Genomic DNA, 25,162 nt, shown 5'->3' on the forward strand with positions numbered 1-25,162 from the left:
TGTCATGTTGGGTGCTCTGCTACACAGACGAACCAACATGGTTGCAGATGGTACAACTCTGTTTTATTACTATCAATAACAACATCTGTAAACTTGTTACTGTGGTACGTTCATTACCCTTTAACCTGTGGACCCAGCCTTAACACTATCTTGGAGAGGCACTCAGCACATGGTGAATGTCTGAGTGGCTTGCTGTGAGCTCTGTGCCCTGAGCTGTCTCCTCAGCTGTTGGAATGAGCGGGAACTGTGGTGTTCCCCGTTTTATAGTGCGTGTGCCCTTGCTTGTGATTGGCTGTGATGTTGCGTGTGTGTTGATTGGTCCGTTGATCTGTCCATCAGTGTGTATGTGTGTTTGCACCATGATGTTTATCTGAATATCATGACAGTTTGGAGAATGGAAAAGAAGCCAGGGTGTTGCGTGTGATTACTATCCGTGGACTGTCTTCGGAAAGGCGCGTGCGTGTTACCATTGGATGCTAAGCCTGGGTTTCAGTGAGTTGTTTTACTGGACCAGGAAATTTCACAGAGCATAAATTCAACACGCAGCAAACAGTGAAACACCTCTGGAAACTAATCTAAAATATTAATAGATCTATGTTTAAAAATAGAGTACTAAGAACGATGCAATCTAATTGACTAATGATTGAAAATAATTCATCCACTTCTGTTGAATTGCAAGATAGAATTTTATGAGAAATTATTAACTCATAATGGATTATTTACCTTTATTGGGGATTATTAAAAGCAGGGACTGTAGAGCGTTGCTAAGACATCTACCTAGAGGGTTGATTGTACGACATTTAGGCCGGAATTCTCTACCCGTCGGGAATTCTCCTTTCCTGCTGGCAGCGCATCCGTCCTTGTGGGGTTCCTGGCAGTGTGGGATGGCCTTAATGGGGGATCCCATTGACAAGCAGCGGGAAGATAAAATCATAGTATCCCTCATAGATTATCATAGAATTTACAGTGCAGAAGGAGGCCATTCGGCCCATTGTGTCTGCACCGACCCTCCGAAGGTGTATCCTACCCAGGCCCAAGCACCCGCCTTATCCCCTTAACCCCGCCTAACCTTTTGGACACTAAGGGGCAATTTAGCATGGCCAATCCACGTAACCGGCACATCTTTGGACTGTGGGAGGAAACCTGAGCACCCGGAGGAAACCCACGCAGATACGGGGAGAACGTACAAACTCCACAAAGTCACCCGAGGCTGGAATTGAACCTGGGACCCTGGAGGGCGAGGCAGTAGTGCTAACCACTGTGCTGCCCTGACAATCCTGCCAGCAACAAATGGTGCACCGCTGAGAAACACCCGGCTGGGGGACCGGAGAATCCAGGCCCTCATCATGAAACATGCAATCCCTCACTCACAGTTTCCCAATATTATTGTAAAGGTTCACTGCTCGCGGTACCGAGGTCCCAGGTTCGATCCCGGCTCTGGGTCACTGTCCGTGTGGAGTTTGCACATTCTCCCTGTGTCTGCTTGAGTCTCACCCCCACAACCCAAAGATGTGCAGGGCAGGGAGGATTGGCCACGCTAAATTGCCCCTTAGTTGGAAAATTTAAATAACTAAAAAATCAATAAATATTATTGTAAAAATTGGGTCCTCTTTTGGTTACTGTCTTTGTTTGTGGTTTGTGCTATTGGTTGTCGTGTGAAACAGTCAGAATTTGAAGGTTCTGCATGAGCAGGTGAGGAAACGTGCGCAGCAATGAATCACAGGTCATGGAACAGCATTAATCAGAGTGGAAAATGCAAGGTCCAGGTTTGCTTTTAGCATAGAGAAGATATGAGCAGGGTGAAGAGCACATAGATATATCTGAAAAAAAAAAAACAAGTTTGCCTGGCCACAGGAGTACTAAAGTTAGGGTTTTCCCCCCTGGGAATAGAGGTCTTTAGGGTAATGAAAGGTTAGAAGATAAGTTGCAATGGAATTTTGAAAATGTTCCCCGACTGGAAGGGAACATTCCTGCCTGGCGATTGTCGCGCGATGTCCGTTCATCCATTGTCGCAGCTTCTGCATGGTCTCGCCAATGTTCGCTGGAATGTTCCCTTCCAGTCGGGGAACACTTCAGCATTCAAGAGCATTCAGCCTCTGATCTTCGGGTAAGCGTTCTCCAAGGCGGCCTTCAGGACGCGCGACAACGCAGAATCATCGAGCAGAAACCTATAGCCAAGTTTCACACATGAGTGCGGCCTCAACCGGGATCTTGGATTCATGTTGCATTACATTCACCCCCCCCACCATCTGGCGTGGGCTTGCGAAATCCTACCAACTGCCCTGGCTTGAGGCAATTCACACCTCTTTAACCTGTGATTATCCCTCTCTCGAACTCTGGACCTGTAAAGACTTAATTACCTGCAAAGACTCGCATTCAAAGTATCGTCTTGCATCATTGACTTTGTCTATATATATGTTTCTGGAACCCACCTCTTCATTCACCTGAGGAAGGAGCACTGCTCTAAAAGCTAGTGATTCGAAACAAACCTGTTGGACTTTAACCTGGTGTTGTAAGACTTCTTACTGTGTATATTTAAGGCTGAGATAGACAGATTATTGATCAGTGAGGGAATCAAGGGTTATGGGGAAAAGGCAGGAAAGTAGGCGTGAGGAATATCGGGTGGGCCATGATCCTATTGAAAGGCAGAACAGGTTTGAGGGGTTGAAAGGCCTAGAAATGTTCTTATTTCTTATGGTCTTATAGGAGCTGGAGACCCACGTGACTAAATTCAGTAAGTCGCTGAATGACAAGGTGGGGCTTTCCCTCAATAATATTGGAATATAGGAATAAGGTGTCACTCTGTGTGTGCAAGTCATTGAGGGCCACCATTCACTCAGTGAACTGCCTCATCTGTTGCTTCAGGAAGGTGGCCATTCTTTCCATGCATGTAAACATCATTGCGAAATTGAGGCATCATAGCGCTCAAACATTGAAACATACATAGAAAACAGAAGCAGGAGGGCATTCAGTCGTTGAGCCTGCTCCACCATTCATTATGATCATCAAATTCAATACCCTGATCCCGCCTTCTCTCTATATCCCTTGATCCATTTAGCCCCAAGAGCTAGATCTAATTCCTTCTTGAAATTAGGCAACATTTTGGCCTCAACTACTTTCTGTGGTATTGACTGCCACAGGTTCACCACTCTCTGGGTGAAAAAATCTCTCTTTACCTCAATCCTAAAAGGTTTACCCCTTATCCTCACACTATAACCCCGAGTTCTGGACTTCCCATGGAGTAATGCTAGAGATGGACTCCTCCAGTCTCTCACTGTACCCCTGAAAAAGGTTGATAGGACCTCAAACACACACATTTCTGCTGCTGCTCCAGAATGATTCTCTTCTACGGTAGCCTCTGAGGCTCAGCATCGACATTCAGCTGAGCAGAACCTGGAAGGTCCAGCACCATCCAATAGCTCTCTCCACCAGAGTTCCTGACTCCAGCTTTGTCCTGGCTCACTTCTAAACTGCGCTAAACACTGTGTGACAACCCAACTCCCAATCTTGGAGGCCTCACTGAAGACTGTAAATCTGAGCTTGTAGAGATTGCACATACGTCCTGTGATGGTGCATCCTTACAGTCAGTGTCCTCTTCCAAAAAACCTTCATCTTCCGAAGGGCACCATTCCCTCTAAGTCTTGCGGGAGATGAATGACGTGAATTAGAACTGACACCATCTCCAATAGCCAGACCTACCAAGATCCAGCTTGCCTCCATTGCCTGTTCCTCCTCTGTCAAGGTTGGGAAGACTCCAGTTCTCAGGCTCTTCCTGATGTTCTGTGTCGTTCTCCTCTGCAAGAGGGGGGCTGTGAGAGTGAGCTGTGGGCTGTATGAAGAGGATTGAAGGATTTGAAGAGGGTCACAGGGATTGCTGACACATTGCTATAAGGAGTTAGTGAGTGTCAGTGGCAGCTGGTCAGTTGGAGATACGAGGAGGTACCTCGACAGTGAGTTGGGTGCAGCCGCAAGTTGTACTGGTATGAAGAGTTGTGGGGGGATGGCTGGAAAAATGGATTGAGGGGATTCATACTTGAATGTACCATGTCACTCAATATCCTTCGCCTTATCAGGTCATCACTGTAGCCAGGAGCAAATCACCTCATTCCGTCTACTGGCCTTCTCAGCCAATTCCAGTCATGCCTGCTCTTTCTCTGAAGCAACCTTCTTTTTCCCATGCACGGTGAGCAGAATCTCCTTGCAGATCACTATGGACCCCAGCTAGATGTGAGGGATATGTCACGGCTTTGCTGTTCTATATTGAAAGTCCATCTCTAAGTTCCTACCCTATAATGCTACCAACCTGCCCCTCCCAGAACCTCTCCTATTTAAATAGTGGAGCTGAAACAGGCCAATGTGGGTCCTCATCATGCTCCAAGTGGTCAGGAATTCCGTTGTCAGATGCAAAAGGGTTTTAAAAAAACCACTCAGAAACATTTAAAAAAATGTTTTTATTGATGTTTTACATATTCTACACTATACAGACAAAGAACAAAGAACAATACAGCACAGGAACAGGCCCTTTGGCCACCCAAGCCTGTACCGGTCATGATACCACCCTTGGCCAAACCCTTAAAAAACAATTCTGCACAGGAACAGGCCCTTCGGCCCTCTGAGCCTGTACCAGTCATGATACCACCCTTGGCCAAACCCCTAAAGAACAAAGAACAATACAGCACAGGATTAGACAGGGTAGGGTCAGAAAGAATCTTCCTGATGGTGGGGGAGCCCATAACTAGGGGGTCATAGTTTGAGGATAAGGTGCAAACCTTTAGGACTGAGGTGAGGAGAAATTACTTCACCCAGAGAGTATTTTCTGGTCGCGATGGGAGCGCTGCGGTGGTGAGGGCCCAGAGGGTTGTCCCTGTACAGGAGCTCTCCTCCACCCTCACCCATTCCATGTCTGGGTCCTTCATCCATCCCCTCACTCTTTCTGCCGTGGCTGCCCAGTGGTAGTATTGCAAGTTCGAGAGGGTCAGGCCTCCCATTTTTCTTCTTCTTTGTAGTACTGTTTTGGGGATTCTTGGGTTCTCCTCGCCACTTTTCGGATTCCATTCCAACCTCTTACCGCTCCCAGGGCAATCGCTAGCGGCTCGATTGCCAGGGTGAACAAGAGCGGTGACAGCGGGCATACCTACCTTGTGTCTTTGTGCAGCTGGAAGTATTCAGAGCTGGTGGCGTTGATCCGTACACTCACCTTGGGGGCATTGCACAGGTGTTTCAACCACGAGTTGAATCCTGTCCCTAACCCAAACCGCTTCAATATCTCAATGAGATATTTCCACTCGACTCTGTTGAAGGCCTTTTCTGCATCCAGGGAGACAATCAGCTCTGGTGTTCTTTCCCTGGATGGGGTCATTATCACATTCAGTTGTTGCCTAACCGTCCTCTCTTCCCTGTCTCTACATGTTTTGTAGGCTATAATCTCTCCCCTAATCACAGGCTCGAGTGCCTCCCAGAACGTGGGAGGTGAGACTTCCCCGTTCTGGTTGTTAGTGACGAACTCGCCTATGGTGTGTGATGTTTTCTGGAGGAAGACCTTGTCGGCCAACAGGGTCGTTTCCAACCTCCATGTTTGGCGTTGGGTACGGCCCGTCTCCAACCTCACATCCCTGGAATATGGAGCGTGGTCGGAGATTACAATCACAGAGTATTCCGCTCTATTTCTGGAAGCACCGATTTCCCCACTACAAAGAAGTCGATGTGGGTGTAGACCTTATGTACAGGTGAGAAAAATGAGAATTCTTTCTCTTCCGTTAAAAATAAATGTAATGTACCAAATTAATTTTTATTTCAATTAAGGGGCAATTTAGCTTTTGGTTGTGGGGGTGAAAGCTACGCAGGCATGGGAAAAATGTACAAACTCCACACAGATACCATCCAAGGCCGAGACTCTTCTGTCTATACCTCCGCCTTCCCCACTCCCTGTCACTATCCCCCCAACCATCAGACGCTCTCTACCCAGTGGGAAATGCGTGGCACCCCCCCGCTCTTTCATACTTCTTGGCACTAGATTTCCTGCAAGTGTGGTGGTAGATCTGACCCCCTCCTATGCCCACGCTGCTAGTGTTCCTTCTATCTCCTCACCCGTGTCATGATATTCAGGTAAACAACATGGTACAAACATACATACATACTGATGGACAGATCAACGGACCAATCAACACACACACAACACCACAGCCAATCACAGGCAAGAGCATACACACTACAAAACAGGGAACACGACACTTCCCGGGCATTCCAGCAGGAGACAGCTCAGGGAACAGAGCTCACAGCAAGCCACTCAGACATCCACCATGTGCTGAGTGCCACTCCAAGATAGTATTAGGAATAGGTCTGCGGATTCTAGGGTTATGATCGAACCTCAGTAACCAGTTTACCACAGTAAATAAATGTTTGTAATAAAACTGAGTTGTACCATTCGCAACCGTGTTGGTTTGTCTGTGTAGCAGAGTACCCAACACATCAACCCTCTCATGCGCTCTGCTGCCGCGCCCCTCCTTACTATGAGCTGGTTCACTGTTCATAGCGAGGTGATGCAGTCCCGTGCAAAATTGTCCATTTCATCCTTACGTTTTCTCCATGCCTTCCTCACCGCTACCTCTCTTGCTGCCCGTCCAGTCCATTCTTACGGATGATCTCGTCCGCCTCTGCTGGGGCAGTAAAATAATGCTCTTTGCCCCGGTATGTTACCCGGAGCCTGGCTGGGAATAACATCCCGAATCTGGCCTTGTCCTTGTACAAGGCTGTTCTGTCTGGGTTGCCAGTCTCTGTCTCTCGGGGATAGCCGGGGATCCCTCGCCTCCTGGCTTGCTCACCTCCTGTCCCTTGCCGCAATTCCTGGTATCCCTGCGGCCTCTCGAGCTACTGCTTCCTGGCATTTTTGTTGTCGTCTGTACTAATGTTGAGGGTGAGGGTTTTGAGGCTAAATTCGGCCAAAAGTGCCTATTCTTCTGTCGTATGGAGGACAGCCACCTGATGTACGACTACTCAGCACATGCCCATCCCAAACACTCAGAAACATGCTGCTGAATTTGCAGGCTCCCAATGTACTGCTAACATCTCTGCTGCAAATGGGTCTGAAAGTTAAAACTGAGCTGTGTTTCAATAAGCGAGTGATCAATCTACGGAACATACACCCCAGGGAGCCAGAGGAAGTGGTTCACATTGATTCATTCAAATGCAAATGCTCAAGATTTCTTTCAGTTAATAGTCAGGTACAGTATATGGGTGCTTTAAGACATGACATAATTCAACCTCTTCCCTTTATGCAGTTAGTGATATTCAATGGGAACAATTTGTACTGTAGTTGAATAGCTCAGACACTATATTTAAATTCATTACATTGAGGTCTGTTTGTTGGTTCCTATTTTCGTATCACGCCATTACGGTGAAACTTATTTCCCACAAAGCTCTCCCCCCTCATCTCCTGGAAACACAACTCTCATTGGGTTACAGATTCCACAGGAACTGGTGGTTGTGTCCAGGAGTCTACATAATGCCAGCAAGCTATTTGACTGCAGGGAGCATTGCAGCTGATCCCAATTCTACTTGCCTCAAAGTTCTTACGCACTCTCCAGCAACAGTCACCTCGCTATTGTAAACGCCAGAAGGCTGACTGATTTCAGATCTAAAACCCACTGGGCAGAACCCAAGTTTGTCCCATTAACGGTCCCTTCAGCTGTGATTAATGAATTCAGCACAAGCTCGTTTTCAGAGCTGATTTCTCAGATCTGTATGGATGAGTGTTGCATCGGCAACCATCAGAAGACTTACAGCAAAACAAGCAAATGCACAACAAATCAGATAAGTAACTGGATACAGGTTACAAGTTAGGGGAGGCTTAATATACAGAGTGACAGGTATGTGAATAAACAGAGAATGTGAGTAAGCTCTTTCCCCTCCCTCCATGTAATCAAGTAGAAGCATACAATTTAAGAAAAATATCTCGGGTTCCTTGTCGATAGTAACAATAGTTGACTGTGTGCTTATGCCATTGATTAATGACTAGCACAACAGCAATGCTTCCAGTATCCAAGTCACCAGGCACTTTGTGCCGTAGGTGCAGGGTGATTTGCTAATCCAAACTTTTCTGTGGTACATTGGAAATATTCTTGCGCAAGCAGGAAATTTCACCATACCTAATTGGATTAATGATTAACTGCTGTGCACTCACTTGTTAAAGCAGTGGTGGGAGGACTGAGTGGGGAATTGCTGCTTGCTGCCAGGAAAGGCTATAAAGATTTAATTGTCTTTATCAAATTAGTTTCCCCTCTGCTTTTTACTAATAATCGTAAAGGATGATATGAGACAACAGCACAGAGGAGAATAAAGGAGTGACCAATGATTGCAGCAAACCTGCCAGATATTGCACAAACACACAGCAAGAATACCAACAGAGGGAACCAACACAAATAAATCAATCAGGGATTAACAATTTGGTTTAAAATTTGTAATAATCACTTCAAGAAGCCAACTGGAAGAGTGTTGTAAGGAAACAATCATAAAGCAAAGCCTAGTGGAATGCTTTAGAGAAGGTGGTGGTGAACTGCCTTCTTGGTTTGCTGCAGTCCACCTGTGCAGGTACACCTGCAGTGCTGTAAAAGGTTCCAGAATTTTGACCCAGCCACGGTAAGGAATGGCATCTACAGCGCTTGTCCTTTACTTTCTGGTCAATGCTAATTCCAGGTTGTCGATAGTAGGAGGATTCAGCGATAGTAGTGCCATTGGCAGCCAAGGGGAGATGGACATTGCTTGGCATTTGTGTGGCAGGAATGGTACTTTCCTTTATCACGGCAAGTCTGATTATTGGCCCGGTCTTGTTGCATGCAGTCATTGGCTGCTTCAGTATCTGAGGAGTTGCGACTGGCGGCACGCCAGTGTAAGTGCAGCAGAGTGGTTAGCACTGCTGCCTCACAGCATCAGGGACCCAGGTTCAATTCCAGCCATGGGTGAGATGACTGTGTAGCGTTTGCTCATTCTCCCGTGTCTGTTTGGATTTCCTCCGGGTGCTCCGGTTTCCTCCCAAGTCCAAAGATGCGCAGGTTAGGTGGGATGGCTATGCTAAATTGCCACTTAGTGTACAGGGATGTGCAGGTTGGTTGGGGTAATGGGATTACGGGAATAGGGCAAGGAAGTGGGCGTGAGTAGAATGCCTTTCAGACGGTTGGTGCTGACTCGATGGGCCAAATGGCCTCCTTCTGCACTGTAGGAATTCTATGATTGATGAAAGAGCTGAAAATGGTTGGATCTAGGACACCGAGGAAGTGCTGCAGTAATGGCTTGTGACTTGGCCTGCCACAAACATAACCATCTTTTTTTTGCTAGGTATGACTCCTACCAGTGGACTGTTTTCCCAATTCTTACTGACTTCAGTTTTCCTGGGGCTCCTTAATGCCACTCTGCCAAATGCATCCTTGATGTCAAGAGTGGTCGTTCTCACCTCACTCTGAGGTTCGCTCTTTTGTTTCTGTTTGAACCAAAGCTGCAATCAGGCCAGATGCTGAGGCCAAACTCGGGTTATGGCTGTGTAATTGAAAGCACTGTGGACAATACCTTCATATTGTTGATGGTGAAAAGCAAGGCCAATGGGGTGGTAATTGGCCAGATTTGATTTGTCCTACTTTTTGTGGACAGGACATATCTGGGCAATTTTTCACATTGTCAGGCGATGCCAGTGTTATAGCTCAACTGGAACAGCTTGGTTAGGGGTGCAGCTAGTTTTGGTGCACGTCTTCAGTTGTGTTAGGAACCCATGTGAAGGGCCAGGTTAATGTTGTACAGCACAAGTAAGATGATAGAGGACATAAGGGAGTAATTGTTTGCTCACTCAAAGTTGAGTTTTAAACGCTTGTAAACTGTCGGAGGAAGAACCCCAGAACTGAGGAATGGGAAAGGAGGGAAAGTTCTGATCACTAGCTAATAACCCTGACTGGAAAATGTCTGTTGATTTTGGGGGAATAAAAAGGAATAGTTCCTCAGGTAAAAACTGCTGTGGTACCTTCTCCAAATGGCCACACTTCACATGTGAGCATGAATAGGATATTCAACTCTGGCGGGAAAGCGAGAGGTGTTGGAGGGTGAGGTGGTAACCCTGATCCTGTCTTCATCAACCATCAATAAACATACATAGAAAATAGAGGCAGGAGGCGGCCATTCGACCTTTTGGCTGCTCCAGCATTCATTATGATTATGGTTGATCATCAAGTTCAATATCCCTTGATCCTTTTAATTCCTTCTTGAAATTACATATTTTGGCGTCAACTACTTTCTCGTGGGAGTGAATTCCACAGATTCACCATTCTCTGGGTGAAAAAAATTCTCCTCACCTCAGTCCTAAAAGGTTTACCCCTTTCCTCAAACTATGACCACTAGTTCTGGACTCCCCACCATTGGGAACATTCTTTCTGAATCTACCGTCTAACCCTGTTGGAAATTTTGTAAGTTTCTATGAGATCTCCTCATTCTAAATCCGATGAATATAATCCTAACCGACTTAGTCTCTCCTCACATTTATTCACGTTATTCTGCCATGCATATGCCCACTCATTCAGCCTGTCCAAATCCCGCTGGAGAATATTTGCATCCTCCTCATAGTTTAATCTATGGAATTCCTTGCCCAGTGAAGCAGTAGAGGCTCCTTCATTAAATGTTTTTAAGATAAAGGTAGATAGTTTTTTGAAGAATAAAGGGATTAAGGGTTATGGTGTTCAGGCCGGAAAGTGGAGCTGAGTCCACAAAAGATCAGCTGTGATCTCATTGAATGGTGGAGCAGGCTCGAGGGGCCAGATGGCCTACTCCTGCTCCTAGTTCTAATGTTCTTATGTTATGTTCACCCTCCCACCCAACTTTGTATCATCTGCAAATTTGGAAATACTACATATAGTTCCCTCGTCCATATCATTAATATATAATGTGAACAGTTGGGGTCCTAGCAGATCCCTGTGGTACCCCACTAGTCACTGCCTGCCAATTAGAACAAATCCATATATTCAAAATTTTTGCTTCCTGTTTGCTCACCAGCTTTCCATCCATGTCAAGACACTACCCATAATCCCATGCACTTTAACTTTACATAGTAATCTGCTGTGAGACCTTGTCGAAAGCCTAAATAAACCACATACACCAGTTATCCCTGGTCAACTCTACTAGTTACATCTTCAAAGAATTCTAGTAGATTTATTAAGCATGATTTTCCCTTAGTAAATGCTGTGCTATGAAATCCTTGATAATAGACTCCAGCAGTTTCCTTACTACCGATGTTAGGCTCACTGGTCTATCGTTCCCAGTTTTCCCTCTCCCTCCCTTTTTAACTAGTGGGGTTTTGTTAGCTACCCTCCAATCTGTTGGAACCATTCTAAAGTCCAAAGAAGTTTGGAAAATGACCACCAATGCATCTACTATTTCTAGAGCCACTTCCAGTACTCAGATGAAGATAATTAGATCCTGGTGTTATGAGAGTACCTTTAAGAAATGGGTGTTTATCAAATAGCTGTAGCGGGTGTACCTTTAAGAAATGGGTGTTTATCAAATAGCTGTAGTGGGTGTACCTTTAAGAAATGGGTGTTTATCAAATAGCTGCAGTGAATCAGAGTGTGGGTGGAGCTGGGTTTTGGTCTGTGGCTTTTTACTTTCGCTTCGAGCAAAAAGCAGGTGTGTCTGTGTTTTAGTTTCATTTTCAGAGTTGAAGCTGCATCCAGCCAAACAAGATGTAATTTTGATCTCCCTCTGCATGTAAAGAATGTCTTCAGATCACTTGCTAATTTAAAAGTGATAACTGCTCTCAGTAGAGAATTCAAACCTGCTATCTTTGTTAAAGAGGGAATTTGTCTTATGGATGTTGCTAGGAAAGATTAAGGGTTACTCATAGAGTACTGTATTCTTTGGGGGGGGGGGGGGGGAGTATTTGAGTTGATAGTTGCTAAGATGTGTATTGTGTGTTTATAAAATGTTAACTGGATTCATAGAATAAACATTGTTTTGTTTTATAAGTACTTTAGATCTCTGTTGCATCACACCTGCAGAGTGGGCCCTTGTGCTCCCCATAACCAAAATCTATTAAAAGTTGTGGGTCAGGTGAACTCCATGATCTCGAAACCCTGGCCCATAACACTGGAGATTTGTTTGCCTTCAGTCCCATTAATTTCCCCAAAACCATTCTTTACTAATACTAATTTCCTTCAGCTCCTCACTTAAACTTGTGCTTCTCAGAACTTCCGGTACATTATCCATGCCTTCCCTTGTGAAGACAGAAGCAAAGTACGAATTTAGTTCCTCAGCCATTTCTTTGTTCCTGGTTATGAATTCCCCTGTTTCCGACTGTGTGCAACACACATCACAGAATGTTCATCAGGAGCCCTGGCCAATTTTCTCCCCCCTTCCTAATTATACCCCTTGTATGACAAGTAGGAGAAACAAATCAGAACATCTTGAAACTAAAAAGAGTGGCTCAGATCTGTGCATGTTTAAATTAGGAAAACTTTATTTAGAAATCATAATCCATAACCCATCCAATATAATTCTTTGGACAAGGAAAAAGTACATATTAAATAATTTTATCGAAATCAGTACCATTTAATTGCTGAGTTCAGAAGCATTATTGTGGCAATTAAATAAAATCCAATGCCCAGTCTTTTTGCTGATATCAGCCAGTACTAGCACAGATCACTGACCCTGCAAACATTTCCTAGACGTATTAATGTGGGCTTTATTTTCCTATTTGTCCTTTTGTTGCCTAAATTGCTTTTTGGAGTGTTTCGGTCATGGTTATTACACAAAGACCAAACAAAGCAATTAAAGCTGATTTATTCTTAAATTCTCTTTTGAGCGATTTCCTAATCTGGCACCTATCTATTTTTTAAAAAACTGACTCAAGTCAAACACACTCACCTCTTTGATAGTTGGTAACAGTGGAAAATGTTTATTTTGGCTGACACTCAGTTGCCTGTATTTGTCAGAACTATTGCATTATACAGATGGAAAAAGTTTGTTTTCACTGTACTTACACAAGCCGCAACAGTGAAGGTTTCATTTCCCAACATTTTACCCATTTTGACAAGTTTAACTGGGAATATCCCCTGCCTTCTTCCATGCAGAATGTGCTCTGGTATTTGGGTCAAATGCTTTATTGGAAGATATAAAAACCATGTTAGAGTTTCCAGGAAATTGGGAGTTTCATTCAATGAAGTTCTGAGTCTACAGTGCAGGTGGTCATTCTGCCCATCGAGTCTGAACCGACCCTCCAAAAGAGCACCCTACCTAGGCCCACTCCCCTGCTCTATCCCAGTGACCCCACCTAACCTGCACATCTTTGGAGTCTTCATGAACGGTCCTCGTTAAATGAAAATCACACACCACTAGATATTGTCAGAGATTATTACGCAATAAAAACAGGATCCCATCACCTACCTCTAAACCAGGGAACTCCAAACTAATGAAATATAACCCGATTACTGATATGCAGAAGGGTACTGGAAAGCTGGCTTAGCTTCCTGAAAAGTTTAGTTAAAATGTTCCACTTATAGGGGAGGCCTCAAATCAATCTAATGTGTCATCAGGTGTTCATTCAAGAAGTCTAGCTCAGTGGGCTAGACAGCTGGTATGTGATGCAGAACAAGGCCAGCAGCGCGGGTTCAATTCCCGTAACAACTGAGAATTCTGAATTCTCCGTGTACCCAAACAGGCGCCGGAATGTGACGACTAGGGGCTTCTCACAGTAACTTCATTGCAGTGTTAATGTAAGCCTACTTGTGACAATAAAGATTATTTTAAAAATTCCGTAACCCACATTTACTGAATTTACTTTCAGATTTAGAAAGGGCAAAAGAAATTGAACAATCCAAATCTCCGTGGACTCAACATTTCTCATTGAAAAATGGCAAATGATTTCGTTTTCGCTGTAACCAACAACCCAGAAATGAAATCACAGGAGCACATGGTTCCATGGTAAAAACATGATTGCTACAGAGGGTGTAGAGAAAGCACGGGTGGGGACAGGAGCTGGTGAATGGCAGCCAAGCTTCTGGTAAGATAAAAGTTCCAGTGTTACCAATCAAGAAAGACAACTCAGTATTATATTATTTTTCATCTCTTCCATCTCACTAGTTACAAATGGTTAACGATTTACCATTACTAAAATTAAGAGTTCAGGAGAGAGTGGGTCACCACTAGGCAGACTAGGATGAACAGACAGGCAGTTCAGCAATCCCCTCGGAGGGTGGCACTCTAACTGGTATTCAATGTCAAATATCAATGATGATGCTGACACGGGGATGGGGAACGAGGGAGAAAACAGCCAGAAGTTATGGTCCATATTGAAACTAACATAGGTAGAAATAGGCTGAGGTCCTACAAGCTGAGCTTCAGGAGTTGGGAAAAAGATTAAAGAACAAAAGTGTTAATCGCCCATGTGACACGCTAGGGAGTACATTGGCAGGATGATTGAGAACTTTTTTGAGGCAGGCAGGACTCTGTACTAGCCAGTTGGGTTGCAGCAGAACAGGGCTCAGACCAACATAAAAAACAGAACACAGAAAAGTGTAAAAAGAGCAGAAATTAGACAGAGAAAAAAGGCAACGCTCACTGGCAGTGAGTTTATGTGAAGTTTTACAAATAAGGTTGATAAATTATAAGTCTCATGGGATTACGATACAGTGGCTTTAATGAAGACTTTGGTAAAACATGCCGAGGATCGGGCAGTGAATACAAAAAGGAGAGTCATGTAAATTGCTGCTTAGGGCATGAGTATTGTGAACAATGCTGGGCACCAAACTTTAGGAATAATGCCTTGACAAGAGGGTATAGAGCAGCTATGCCAGGATAATGCAAGGGATAAGGGTCTTTAGTTATGTAGGTATCGTTCCCCTTGGAGAAGGAAAGGTTAAAGGGGAACCCAAAGAAGTATTCCAAATTGAGGGGTTTTGATAAAGCAAATAGGGAGAAGCTATTTACTTAGATGCCCCCCAAACCACAACAGTTAAAATTAAAGTAGGTGTTTTTACAATGAGTTGGGATCAGGTATCACATAATTGCTGATCTTAACCCCTCCCAATCCGCTAGGTTGTCTTTTGAGGGGGATGTGTAAAATGCTCCCACCACTCCAAATGTCATCCTTCATTACAAATACAGAACGTAACAAATGAAAGTTGTGTGTGTGCTCTCTAAGCAAGATGTTTGTTTCTGATAGCTTCCAGCCTTATACCCCTCAAAACTCTTTAAAATTGAAGAAATACATTAATGACCTCAAATGAGTAGCAAAATGAAAACTGAATCTATGTCCTAAGATTGGATAGGCACATGGAGCACACCTGAATGACAGGGAGTGGGATAGCTTGATCTTGGTTTCGGACAAAGCTCGGCACACCATCGAGGGCCGAGGGGTCTGTTCTGTGCTGTACTGTTCTATGTTCTATTTCTCCTTGCAAGTGGGGTAATAACCAGAAACCATAGATTTAAAATAATTGCGAATAGAACTAGAGGAGAAAATAGGAACATTTTTATCACACAAAAGGGATATTATGTTCTTCATATCACTACCTGAAAGGGGTTTGTAATCAGATTCCATCAGCTCTTTCACAAGGCAATAGGATATATATACTTGGAAATGAACTAATTTGGAGGTCATGAGGAAAAGGAAATTAGAAGAGAAAAGGCAGCGTGAGCCGAAATTGTGCATTTACATCAGAGCTGACACAGACACAACGGACTGAATGACCTCCTTAGATTGTTCTCGTATTTTAAATAAGATTGGAAATTTATGGGGATTAATCCAGGGACCGAGGTTAATATGACTCACAGATAGATCACTAAAAAGTACTGGTTTGTCATCTTTGAGGAATGACATACAAAATGGCAGCAGTCAAAACAAACCCACACATTCGCTTCCAACCAAACAAAAATCTAAGTGAAAATTGAAGCATTTGAACTTGTTGAAATTCACTCATGGATGTGAGCAACGCTGGAGAGCTATGCTTACATATCATGATTGTAGACACCTTAACACTAGTTGCCGAAAAATTGTAAAATTGACGAATACTGGAATGTTTGAAGCATCCTCAACACTAGTCTGCAGATTGGCCCCAACTGCAAAGTCACGGTTCGCATGTTCTGCCCATCCACATTACCCCATGAGCCTTAAAAGTGATCATATAATAAGTAAATGGGTTCTAAAATTCTCAGCTTAACTGTTTTTATATAAAAACTTATTTTACTTGTAAGGCAAGAATTGGAGTTTATTTCTCGAAGGATAGAATTGCAAAGTTAAGCTATGTTAAGCTTCTATTGAACCTTGGACAGGCCACACCAGTACTGCATTTAAAGGGACACAGCAATAGTAGTGACACTGGATAGTAATTCTGAGGCCCAGGTTTATGGTCTGCGGACATGGGTTCAAATCCCACTACCGAATACAAAATTGTCATTTGACTCAGGAATGTATTTTAGGGAAGGAAATTTGACATTCATAGAATCTATAGTGCAGAAGGAGGCCATCCAGCCAATCAAGTATACACCAGCCCTTAGAAAGAGCACCCGAATAAACCCATGCCTTCACCCTATCCCCATAACCCAGTAACCCACCAAACCTTTTGGACATTAATGGGCAATTTATCATGGCCAATCCACCTAACCTGCACATCTTTGGACTGTGGAAGGAAACCCACGCAGACACGGGGAGAAAGTGCAACTCCACACAGTCACCCAAGGCGGGAATTGAACCCAGGTCCCTGAAGCTATGAAGCAACAGTGCTTCATAGGGGGATGGCAGGGAAGGTAGTGCAATGTTCCTCCTGCAGAATGTTTGAGGTGAGGGACGCCGACAGTGTCCCTGCTGATTTCATCTGTGGGAAGTGCACCCATCTCCAGCTCCTCAGAAACTGCGTTAGGGAACTGGAGCTGGAGCTGAATGAACTTCGGATCATTCGGGAGGCAGAGGTGGTCATAGATAGAAGCTTCAGGAATGTAGTTACTCCGAAGAATAAAGATAGATGGGTGACGGTGAGAGGGGCTGGGAGGAAGCAGTCAGTACAGAGATTCCCTGTGGTCGTTCCCCTTAGTAACAAGTATGCCGCTTTGGATACTGTTGGGGGGGGGGGGGACTTACCAGGGGTAAGCCATGGGGTGCAGGTCTCTGGCACAGAGTCTGTCCCTGTTGCTCAGAAGGGAAGGGGGGAGAGGCATAGAGCATTAGTCATTGGAGACTCCATAGTTAAGGGGATAGATAGGAGATTCTGTGGGAACGAGAGAGACTCGCGGTTGGTGTGTTGCCTCCCAGGTGCCAGGGTGCGTGATGTCTCGGATCGTGTTTTCGGGATCCTTAAGGGGGAGGGGGAGCAGCCCCAAGTCGTTGTCCACATAGGTACCAACGACATAGGTAGGAAAAGGGATAGGGATGTAAGGCAGGAATTCAGGGAGCTAGGGTGGAAACTTAGATCTAGGACAAACAGAGTTATTATCTCTGGGTTGTTACCCGTGCCACGTGATAGCGAGATGAGGAATAGGGAAAGAGAGGAGTTGAACGCGTGGCTACAGGGATGGTGCAGGAGGGAGGGTTTCAGATTTCTGGATAACTGGGGCTCATTCTGGGGTCGGTGGGACCTCTACAAATGGGATGGTCTACACCTGGACCAGAGGGGTACCAATATCCTGGGGGGGAAATTTGCTAATGCTCTTCGGGAGGGTTTAAACTAGTTCAGCAGGGGCTTGGGAACCCGAATTGTAGCTCCAGTATACAGGAGGTTGAGAGTAGTGAGGTCATGAGTAAGGTTTTAAAGTTGCAGGAGTGTACCGCCAGGCAGGAAGGTTTTTAAAGTGTGTCTTCTTAAATGCCAGGAGCATCCGGAATAAGGTGGGTGAGCTTGCGGCATGGGTTGGTACCTGGGACTTCGATGTTGTGGCCATTTCGGAGACATGGATAGAGCAGGGACAGGAATGGTTGTTGCAGGTGCTGGGGTTTAGATATTTCAGTAAGCTCAGGGAAGGTGGTAAAAGAGGGGGAGGCGTGGCATTGTTAGTCAAGGACAGTATTACGGTGGCAGAAATGACATTTGATGAGGACTCGTCAATTGAGGTAGTATGGGCTGAGGTTAGAAACAGGAAAGGAGAGGTCACCCTGTTAGGGGTTTTCTATAGGCCTCCAAAAAGTTCCAGAGATGTAGAGGAAAGGATTGCAAAGTTGATTCTGGATAGGAGCGAAAGCAACAGGGTAGTTGTTATGGGGGACTTTAACTTTCCAAATATTGACCGGAAACGCTATAGTTCGAGTACGTTAGATGGGTCCGTTTTTGTCCAATGTGTGCAGGAGGGTTTCCTGACACAGTATGTAGATAGGCCAACGAGAGGCAAGGCTGTATTGGATTTGGTACTGGGTAATGAACCAGGACCGGTGTTAGATTTGGAGGTAGGTGAGCACTTTGGTGATAGTGACCACAGTTCGATTAAGTTTACTTTAGTGATGGAAAGGGATAGGTATATACCACAGGGCAAGAGTTATATCTGGGGGAAAGGTAATTATGATGCGATAAGGCAAGACTTAGGATGCATCAGATGGAGAGAAAAACTGCAGGGGATGGGCACAATGGAAATGTGGAGCTTGTTCAAGGAACAGCTACTGCGTGTCCTTGATAGGTATGTGCCTGTCAGGCAGGGAGGAAGTGGTCGAACAAGGGAACCGTGGTTTACTAAGGCAGTCAAAACACTTGTCAAGAGGAAGATGGAGGCTTATGTAAAGATGAGACATGAAGGTTCAGTAAGGGCGCTCGAGAGATACAAGTTAGCTAGGAAGGACCTAAAGAGAGAGCTAAGAAGAGCCAGGAGGGGACATGAGAAGTCTTTGGCAGGTAGGATCAAGGATAACCTAAAGCTTTCTATAGATATGTCAGGAATAAAAGAATGACTAGGGTAAGAGTAGGGCCAGTCAAGGACAGCAGTGGGAAGTTGTGCTTGGAGTCCGAGGAGATAGACGAGGTGCTAAATGAATATTTTTCATCAGTATTCACACAGGAAAAAGACAATGTTGTCGAGGAGAATACTGAGATTCAGGCTATTAGACTAGAAGGGCTTGAGGTTCATAAGGAGGAGGTGTTAACAATTCTGGAAAGGATGAAAATAGATATGTCCCCTGGGCCAGATGGGATTTATCCTAGGATTCTTTGGGAAGCTAGGGAGGAGACTGCTGAGCCTTTGGCTTTGATCTTTAAGTCATCTTTGTCAACAGGAATAGTGACAGAAGACTGGAGGATAGCAAATGTTGTCCCCTTGTTCAAGAAGGGGAGGAGAGACAACCCTGGTAACTATGGACCAGTGAGCCTTACTTCTGTTGTGGGCAAAATCTTGGAAAGGTTTATAAGAGATAGGGTGTATAATCATCTGGAAAGGAATAATTTGATTAGACATAGTCAACACGGTTTTGTGAAGGGTAGGTCGTGCCTCACAAACCTTATTAAGTTCTTTGAGAAGGTGACCAAACAGGTGGATGAGGGTAAAGCAGTTGATGTGGTGTATATGGATTTCAGTAAAGCGTTTGATAAGGTTCCCCACGGTAGGCTACTGCAGAAAATACGGAAGCATGGGATTCAGGGAGATTTAGCAGTTTGGATCAGAAATTGGCTAGCTGGAAGAAGACAAAGGGTGGTGGTTGATGGGAAGTGTTCAGACTGGAGTCCAGTTACTAGTGGTGTACCACAAGGATCTGTTTTGGGGCCACTGCTGTTTGTCATTTTTATAAATGACCTAGAGGAGGGCGTAGAAGGATGGGTGAGTAAATTTGCAGATGACACTAAAGTCGGTGGAGTTGTGGACAGTGCGGAAGGATGTTACAAGTTACAGAGGGACATAGATAAGCTGCAGCGCTGGGCTGAGAGGTGGCAAATGGAGTTTATTGCAGAAAAGTGTGAGGTGATTCATTTTGGAAGGAATAACAGGAAGACAGAGTACTGGGCTAATGGCAAGATTATTGGCAGTGTGGATGAGCAGAGAGATCTTGGTGTCCATGTACATAGATCCCTGAAAGTTGCCACTCAGGTTGAGAGGGTTGTTACGAAGGCTTACGGTGTGTTAGCTTTTATTGGTAGAGGGATTGAGTTTCGGAGCCATGAGGTCATGTTGCAGCTGTACAAAACTCTGGTGCGGCCGTATTTAGAGTATTGCATGCAATTCTGGTCGCCGCATTATAGGATGTGGAAGCATTGGAAAGGGTGCAGAGGAGATTTACCAGAATGTTGCCTGGTATGGAGGGAAGATCTTATGAGGAAAGGCTGAGGGACTTGAGGCTGTTTTCGTTAGAGAGAAGGTTAAGAGGTGACTTAATTGAGGCATACAAGATGATCAGAGGATTGGATAGGGTGGACAGTGAGAGCCTTTTTCCTCGGATGGTGATGTCTAGCACGAGGGGACATAGCTTTAAATTGAGGGGAGATAGATATAAGACAGGCGTCATCGGTAGGTTCTTTACTCATAGTAAGGGCGTGGAATGCCCTGCCTGCAACAGTAGTGGACTCGCCAACACCAAGGGTATTCAAATGGTCATTGGATAGACATATGGACGATAAGGGAATAGTGTAAATGGGCTTTAGAGTGGTTTCCCAGGTCGGCGCAACATCGAGGGCTGAAGGGCCTGTACTGCGCTGTAATGTTCTAACATGCCGTCCATTCTCATCTGGTGTAAATGGTTGACTCGTCACTTGCCTCTGAAATGGACTAGCAAGTCATTCAGTTTTAGCAATTTGGTATGGGCAACAAATGCTGACCTTGCCAGCGACATCCCCATCCCACGATTGTATAACAGCTCCCATCTGCCTATCTAAGTTATGGCTGAATTGACTGAAAAGTAAACAAGGGAGTCTAAAGTAAGAAAAGGGCCATTAAGCCCACTCCACTTAAGACTCCCAAATGTTATGAAATCGCCTCAATCGTGAATATGTTTTCGGCTAATTAAAAATATTTCAGCAGCACAATTATACGGTTTTGAAAATTGGCTTATTAAGATTCCTAAAAAATCTCTATTGGAGACCCGACAATGGCCGTGCAGTCTGTGGAAAGGGGCTGACATTTTAATAAATTATTTTACAGGCAGTGGGTGTCTCAGACTCGGCCAGCATTTTTATTGCCCAACCCTAATTGCTCTAGAGGTGGTGAGCTGCCTTCATAAACCACGGCAGTCTCTGTGGTGTATGTACGCCCAGTGCTGTTAGGAGGGAGTTCCAGCATTTTGACCCTGCGACAGTGAAGGAACGGTGACATAGTTTCAAGTCAGGACGATGCATGGCTTGTAGGGGAACTTGCAGGAAGCAGTGTTCCCATGTTTCTGCTGCCCTCGTCCTTCTGAGTGGTAGAGGTTGCGGGTTTGGAAAGACAGTCTTGTAGGTGGTGTACACTGCGTCGCTGGTGGAGGGAGTGGATGTTGGTGGTGAATGTTGGAGCTGGTGGATGGAGTGCTGATCAAGCGTGGTTCTTTGAGCTGTTTGTGTATTTAAACTATGAGATGCCAATGCTAAATTAGCTGATTTCAGTTCGATACCACTTGGAGGTGCTAAAATGGAGATAATTCAGGGTTCCCACTCAATCATTATCCAGGTCATCCCAGCTGGAAAGTGTGCATACATAAATGCTAAGGGGGGGGCACAGAATTATGCGAGGCTCTGATAGTCCCAAAGTCGAATAGTCTGCCAACAGTCAGTATGGCACAGAATTGAACAACAGTCACTTGAAAGGTGCTGCCATTTCCTGTGGAACCGTTAACAATGAGCATTTTCAGAAGAAATTGAGACACATTTGAGAGGGGCTTAAGTAAACAATGTCCCATTGAAATTATTTCACTAAAACAGAGCAATAAATGAATCCTCGTGTTGATGTTCAACTTAAATTGACTGAACTATTAATCTACAGTATTAATTCTTGTTCTCATTGAAGATCAGACTGTTTGTAAAGGTTGAATAAAGGCTTTTTACAGAATTCAAGGAATACATTAGCTGCTCTGAAAACTATATTAGTAGTAAAAATACTTCCATGTAGATAAAGAGAATCCATGTGATTTTTTATTTGGTGTGGCGTTTGAATTAGTTGCTTGTGGCCAGCCACCCTATTCAGTACATGCTCAATTTTTGAAGAGAGGGAGGAGTTAACCTTTAACAAAATTCATGATCCTGGCCTCGTCACTGAAAGTTCAATGTAAGGTGCTCCGTATCATAGACAATATCATAGAATTTACAGTGCAGAAGGAGGCCATAAGGGGCAGCACAGTAACATTGTGGATAGCACAATTGCTTCATAGCTCCAGGCTCCCAGGTTCGATTCCGGCTTGGGTCACTGTCTGTGCGGAGTCTGCACATCCTCCCAGTGTGCGCGTGGGTTTCCTCCGGGTGCTCTGGTTTCCTCCCACAGTCCAAAGATGTGCAGGTTAGGTGGATTGGCCATGATAAATTGCCCCGAGTGTCCAAAATTGCCCCGAGTGTCCACCCGAGTGTCCAAAATTGCCCCTCGTGTCCAAAATTGCCCCTCGTGTCCAAAATTGCCCCTCGTGTCCAAAATTGCCCCTCGTGTCCAAAATTGCCCCTCGTGTCCAAAATTGCCCCTCGTGTCCAAAATTGCCCCTCGTGTCCAAAATTGCCCCATGTGTCCAAAATTGCCCCTAGTGTTGGTTGGGGTTACTGGGTTATGGGGATAGGGTGGAGGTGTTGACCTTGGGTAGGGTGCTCTTTCCAAGAGCTGGTGCAGACTCGATGGGCCGAATGGCCTCCTTCGGCACTGTAAATTCTATGATATTGTCTATGATATCAGATTGATACTTCTCAACAATCTTTTTAAGCAATGAGCCAAAATTCCTACTGGTTCATATTTTTATAGTATGTGGGAGGCAGTCATTCAAGCACAGAGATAGAGACAATCTCTGAAGTATCAAGGTGTGTAAGTGAAGAGGCAGTGCCTGTTTCTTACAGAACATTTATCTGTTTCTTAACCAACACATGAATCAGCACAAATGCTGCAAGATAAGCATTGAAATATTCCCAATCTGTGCTGAATTAACTAATTGCAGCTGTTGCTATAATTGCTGGTGATCTAATTGGCCTCAGTGTCTCTCGGTTCGGGAAGAAACGCAGGTTTGGGTTCCTGTTTCTGATTGGTTTCCAATGGGTGCATAGATGTCAGATGAAGACACAATTGGGTTCAGCACTGATGGCTCCATGCGCAAATGGGGAGCCAGCTAGGTTAGATGGCTAGTGTTTGATTTAGAATAATGCCAACAGCATGGATTTGATTTTCATTCTGGCCGAGGTAGACTTGGGACCCAACTCTTCACCTTAACCCAGAGAATGGAAGACAATGGCATACCACCACTGAAAGAAACTGCCAAGAAAATAGCTCAGGATGAAGCATCAGTAAGAGCCAAGAACCTGCCCACAGGGCACGTCTTTCATGAATTACATACTTTGAGAAATGGATAAGAGACTGGAGGGTGACTGGCAATCATAAGATGCCCAGCAAGAGTCCACACATCTTGGCAAGATTTTAAAAAAATGCCTGTAAGGTGGTAATGGTAGCTTAGCCTATCAAGTTCTACACTTGTCTTGAGTTATTCAATGTTCTGTTTATAAAATCTGGGCCAGGCTAGATGGACCAAAATGTCTTACCAGTCCTGCACATTCTGACTGTGCTGGTGTCATAAACATGACCTTTAGGTGCGTAGCTTTTGTCATTTGAAACCCAAACACTGTCAGACACACTGTTTTAGGTGATATCTAAAAGATCACATGACTGATTACTGAATTCTAAACTCCCTATCTACCCAATAAATTGTGCTGTGATGGCCTCAGGCAGACTGAGATATCAGCTAGAAATGTACAACAGTGTCATTTGGGGAGTCTGCCGTAATATTTTGAGGATATCCTCACTAAATGTATTCTTTACAAAGGAGAAATTGTTCTGCCTTACAAAACCTTCTTATGGTTCAGCAGTTTGTCATTTAGGAGGAATAAAAGTGGACGGTAGCGCTATAAACATTTGCACAATGACTTGTAAGCCTGCATGTTACTGGTTGAAGTGATAATACTCAAAAGGGTCTTGGAATGTGGCATTACAAGTTTTTTTCCAACAAATCGTCCTTAACTACAAACATAGGAGCTCTTCTAAGAATGAAGATCACTGCATGACTGGCACAAACAGTTTGAGAACAAAGATCATTTGTATAGCTGGCCCTGATGATGAGGAAGTGCAAATAATGTGATATAGGGAGGGGGTCACTGTACAACTGGCTGTCATAGTTTGGGTGCAAGGAGAGTTAGAATTGGGATGGTTGCATACATCGCCCTGATAATTTGGGTGTGAGGACAGTTTGCATATGATATGAGAAGGACACTGCAAATCTGGCCTTGATGTTTTGGGAGCTGCAGTTGGTAAAAACGTACTCAATTGGTATCCCACTATGGTTCAGTTTACACGTGCAGTAGAGATCTATCCCGTTTTATATAAACCCACTATGAGCATATTTTAAAATTGTATACAAGTATATTATCAGCATTATGACTGGCTGGTTCTGTCTTTTGGCAGGAAGTTCTCACGAGATTCAATTTCATTGGTGGATTCTGTGAATCCTGCTGGTTTATCGGTCACGGCTTCCTCCTCATGGTGGGGAGGAGTCGAAGTTGACTTGTTCGAAGGCTGTAGACTGATGTCAGGAGCCGCAGATATTGTCTGCAACATTCAAATAAGAAAAAGTAATGGTCAGCATGGTACAATTCAAAATCAAATAACTGTGATCAGATGTGCAATTGTGGATCACTCTACACGGGACAAACACTGCTTCTACACCAAACCAAAGTTATAGTTTAATCCCCTTTATGGCTCCATGAGTAAATGTATTGTCTTATTGTTTTAAGCTGTACAGGCCAGATGACTTTGATCAAAGCCCTGATGTATGCAACGCTGGCTGGTGTGATCTAGGGCAGTAATTGGGGCACTGCAATTGATTTCAGCGCATTACAACGGTGACTACAGTTCAGAAAGAAATGTACTTCATTGGTGCCATCATTAACACTGCCTGTTTCCATTGCTGCACTATCACCTAACTTTGCCTATGCCTCAGCTAATCCACTGCTGAAATCATCATTCATAATTCTAAATCTGACCATTCCAGCTATCATCAATTGTAAAACCCCACCCGGTTCACTAA

General features: G+C 44.5%; 1 protein-coding gene across 2 annotated transcripts in view; it reads right to left on the bottom strand.

Moving 5' to 3' along the window:
• Window positions 1-12,462: 12,462 nt before the first annotated feature.
• Window positions 12,463-25,162, bottom strand: part of sppl2 (signal peptide peptidase-like 2) — a 77,244-nt gene continuing 64,544 nt past the window's right edge. For both annotated transcript variants that reach the window (XM_072482624.1, XM_072482625.1), the window contains exon 16: window positions 12,463-24,684. In XM_072482624.1, the coding sequence (XP_072338725.1) occupies window positions 24,511-24,684 (174 nt within the window). In that variant the 3' untranslated portion in view covers window positions 12,463-24,510. The remainder of the gene's footprint in view (window positions 24,685-25,162) is intronic.

This window comes from Scyliorhinus torazame, chromosome 18 (genome assembly GCF_047496885.1).
Source record: "Scyliorhinus torazame isolate Kashiwa2021f chromosome 18, sScyTor2.1, whole genome shotgun sequence".
NCBI lineage: Eukaryota > Metazoa > Chordata > Chondrichthyes > Carcharhiniformes > Scyliorhinidae > Scyliorhinus > Scyliorhinus torazame.